The sequence below is a fragment of the Nestor notabilis genome, unplaced genomic scaffold, assembly GCF_000696875.1.
Source record: "Nestor notabilis isolate BGI_N333 unplaced genomic scaffold, ASM69687v1 scaffold22538, whole genome shotgun sequence".
NCBI lineage: Eukaryota > Metazoa > Chordata > Aves > Psittaciformes > Psittacidae > Nestor > Nestor notabilis.
This window is the reverse complement of record NW_009941771.1, coordinates 5,784-9,928: the sequence shown is the minus strand read 5'-3', so window position 1 is coordinate 9,928 and position 4,145 is coordinate 5,784. Positions and strand designations below refer to the sequence as shown.

The 4,145-nt window shown below is 38.9% G+C and overlaps 1 protein-coding gene across 1 annotated transcript in view; it reads right to left on the bottom strand.

Annotated features, from left to right (window-relative positions):
* Nucleotides 1-1,385, bottom strand: part of LRRC66 (leucine rich repeat containing 66) — a 7,400-nt gene extending 6,015 nt beyond the window's left edge. Inside the window, exon 1 of the mRNA XM_010021062.1 lies at nt 911-1,385. Coding sequence (XP_010019364.1) covers nt 911-1,385 — 475 coding nt within the window. The remainder of the gene's footprint in view (nt 1-910) is intronic.
* Between the last annotated feature and the right edge of the window lie 2,760 nt (nt 1,386-4,145).

Sequence of the window (4,145 nt, the reverse complement as noted above, 5' to 3'; positions counted from 1 at the left end):
TCCTTCCTGCTGTAAGACTAGAGGTAGGTGATAGGAAAGCATTCAGAAGTTCTGGCAGCTCATAAATTCTTTCTTGCACCTGCATGAAGAATTGGAGTTCAGATGCTTCCCTGAAGCTAAATTTGTGCCAGACATATATGTATGGCAGCTTCTGCTTCATTTAAACCACTGGTTGGACAATGTGAAGCATCTGGATATTATCAGAGATCAGTTAAGTTCAGTAAACAATACACAGGTTAGCATTGCTCATATGGCAGCTTCTTCTGCATTTAACCACTGTTTAGACAATGTGAATCACCTGTTCATGAGAACAGAGGCTGTCATAAAGGCCCAGCACAGTTCAGGGATGACAAACACTCTCTAGTAGTCTATTGAAACCTTACAGCCCTCTCTTGTCACTAGGTGTCACTTTGCTTGGGTGTCAGATGGCACAGAGCAAAATTGTTTTGACTGAGGAAAATACATTTTCCTGGCTTTGTGAAATACTGAGATCAAAGCAAGCTTTATTTAAAAGAATTTTGTCATTCTTCCGAAAAGTAGTATGAAATTCATCATCAATAGTTTTCTTGATGTTAAGGTTCACGACTGGGTTGTGGAGGCTGATGGTTTTTCGAAGATCCCTTTCTTCCCTTTCTATACCACAAGGAAAAATACTGCATGGGCTCTCAGGGGATAAATCTGGTTATATCTGACTGACATAAAGGCATTATGATTGCAAAGACTGTATAAAACCCCCAACCTAATAATTTCTTTCAGTCTCTATTTGGCACACAGATGGAACTTTTCCACACCTTAAGTGTAACTAAATGAGATGGTCACATTCTGAATTCAGTAGGATGTTAACCAAATCATATCCAAAACCAACTTACCCCTTGGAAGCAAGGTTCCTTTAAGGTTTTGAAATGCTTACCTCTTGGAACTGTATTAAGATTATTTCTTTCCACTGACAACACTTTTAAAGCAGGCAGGAGATGATCAGCTTGTGCCTGTGTAGGTAAGTCCAGTGTAAGGGTGCGGATGGCATTACCATCGAGGATTAATGTTTCTAAAGCAAGTAAATTCCTACAAGTAGTTAAGGAGAGTTCAGAAATCACGTTGTTACTGAGATTCAGGTGTTTTAGCATCCATTCTTTGTTTCTTCCGCTGGTGCACAGGAAAGTTTTAATATTATTGTAACTAAAATCAGCTGTTATTGCTGTTTGTGAGACAGCCTCTGGAATGGTAGATATTCCGGTAAAAGAACAGTTCAGTAAGAGCTCCTCACCCCACCGGCAGTCTGAATGGTGACGTGCATCAAGAAGATTCAGCTGTGACTTGGATCCCGCTGCGCCAGGAAGATGACAGTAAAGGACCACAGCTATGACACTCAAGTGAAGGTTATCCATAGTATCTGTATGTAAAGTGTAGAATGACGGCAAGTTCAGCATAACAAGAGTTAAAGAGAAAGCGGAAATACTTTGACATTAAACAAAACCAACACTGAACAAATAATGAAGCATTAACAATGTTCTGCCTTAAACATTCCGGTTTGGAGTCCTAGGTACTTTTCAAAAAGAACAGTCATTAACTGGTAACCTTCCCCCTCCCACCACCTCTCCCAAAAATCAGTCCCAACCTTGTCTTTTTTTTCCGGCCCTTCAGTGGGGAAACAGCTTCACAGGAACCTGTGAACTAGCAATAGTCAAGACTTTTGAACTCTACTTCAGGAATCATACACAATTACCACTGAGCAAAGTCCACCAGATACAATCCATGACAAATACATGTGGTATGATTTTCATACTTACAGTTAATAAAACTAGTTTCCCTGTTGATAACACAACAATGTGTTTCTAATGACAAACTATATTCTTACAAATAACACTTCCAAACCACAGCTGCATCTTAAGAATTTATTGTTTCATTTCAAAACAAACAGTTGAAATTCAGTTGGTTTTCACCTATTGAAACAACCACCACCTTTACCTGTGCTGAGAACTCTTCACATCTAAGTTGTTTCAACGTACCCAGTATGTTATTTTACACAGAGGCACGTAGAATGTACTTGGAACACACAGAATCTTAAGTGCATCTGGGGGAATGAAATAATGACTGTGCCACACGATGTTTTAAATACATACAGAAAAATGTACCTCAGGCAATTAGAAGAAAACAAGCAAATAAATGCACAACATAAGGCATGTGTGGTGCCAACATTTCTCAAACTGTGTAGTGAAGGCAACAAAATATATTAGCAGTACATAAATAGTGGCTTACAAAATGGTAATTTACTTCATTTGGTTTTTGTATGATCAGTTTTGCTACACGTTGACAAAAAGATCCACACCAAGCCTCCAGCCCCTGATTTAAGAGTACCTTTGTGAGAAATCTCCCTGCTGTGTTGCAGACAGTATTTTAAAAAGAACTCTCGATGAGGAATCCAACACTAGCAAATAGGCATGTCAGCATTAACCAGACAGATAAAAGATTTAGTATGCTCTTCGTTTATAAGCTACTCTCTGAGGCAGTACCTATCTGTTGTTTTCAAGATCTATTTCAGCTTTGAGGATACTGCTGCTTATATTTTTATGTGTGTGTGTGTGTCTCTATATTTTATATATACAAAAATAAAGTAACCAACTTCCATTAGCATGAAAGTTCTCAAAATGTTACCGTTTACTTCCTCCTCTTACCTGTGACAGACACTGAGGCACTGCTTAGCAGCAAACGTGTGTGCATGGTTTTAGCAAAATGTGTGTTGAAGTGGTTAATAAATATTAACTCTAGTAAAATTAAGAAGTTCATGAAGGCAGTTTGCAAAATGTTAGTACTTTCCCATAATCTCTAATGTGAGCAATTCAGTGGCTTTTGTTACGGTTTACTGTGTTCTGTTCTTGTTAGAACAGCTCCACTGCTGTCCACCTCCCAAAACCCCAACAACTATCGAGCATCAAACTCTGGTTTTGCCTTTGGGCAATGAAGGAAACATGACTACTCTGACCTCCTGTGTGGTGTAATGCCTGTCCGAAGGATCCCCCTCGAGAAATCCCTTCCAGCCCTACGCCTCCTGAGTGAGGACATACTGACTTCTAGTAAATACAGGAAATGCGACCCTGGATACAAGGTTCCTGTTGCAACAGGAGCTGGTTTGTATTTTGTAGAATTCTATGTACTTTTGAGAGCAGCAAACCAGAGGCAGACAGTCCCTAACAAATGACCAACTCTGAAGTTAAAGTGTAACATTTGCACAACTTTTAGGAAGAGAAGCTTGTGCTTATCTAGAAAAAACTGTCAAAAAGCTACTTGCAAGTCACCTTTGAGGCCTCCATTATTAAGATTACTTGATGCTACTGCAAAATAAAACTATTTAAACTGAAGATACACACAGGGTGGGGAAAGGACGAATCTTACAATGAGCTGGTCTATTTTTAGCACAGAACACCTTACCTCTGCAAAAGCAATTAAAAGGCTGTAATAGTTTCTGTAAGGCCTCAGTTCTCCATAGACGCTATTGCCAAATTCAGATAGACAAGTATTTACTCTGCAGACAGGATCCCCTGCCATCACATTCAGAATTACAGCCGTGCGGTTTAACCTCAGAAGTTAATTCTGAGGGTCTTGGTAACGTGTCAGTACTGAGATTGGCAGAGAAAAAGAGATCTGATCTCAGACACTGCTGCAACAGTCATGCTTTAGATTATTACCTACTGAAAAATGGATTCAAATGCAGTTCACACTAAAGCACCCAGGAAAACACCTTTTTGGGTGGTGAGCAAGTTACAAGCACATCTTTAAAAATGTACTTCTAATATAAGCATGTTTTATAAATACTTAACGTAAACTAAGCACCTGCAGAATGCCTAAACGGCACAGACACAATGGGAGCTCAGGTACCACTTCAGTAATCACAGGACTGTTTCAAAATTGAAGTTACATTTCCACACCTGATATTACTTTGCAAATATTATCTATGCTAGCATAATTTCTTTTTTAAACTACATGAGAATATATGGCAGAATAATGCAATATTCTAAAGTCAATCTGCCACTACCCCTCTCTTAGTACCCATATGGTAAACCACATCATTTTTGGGAAAATCATTATTATCAACCTTTGGCAAGAAATGAAGAGAAGACAAAATTCTGCCAGTAAATCCACTTTCAACA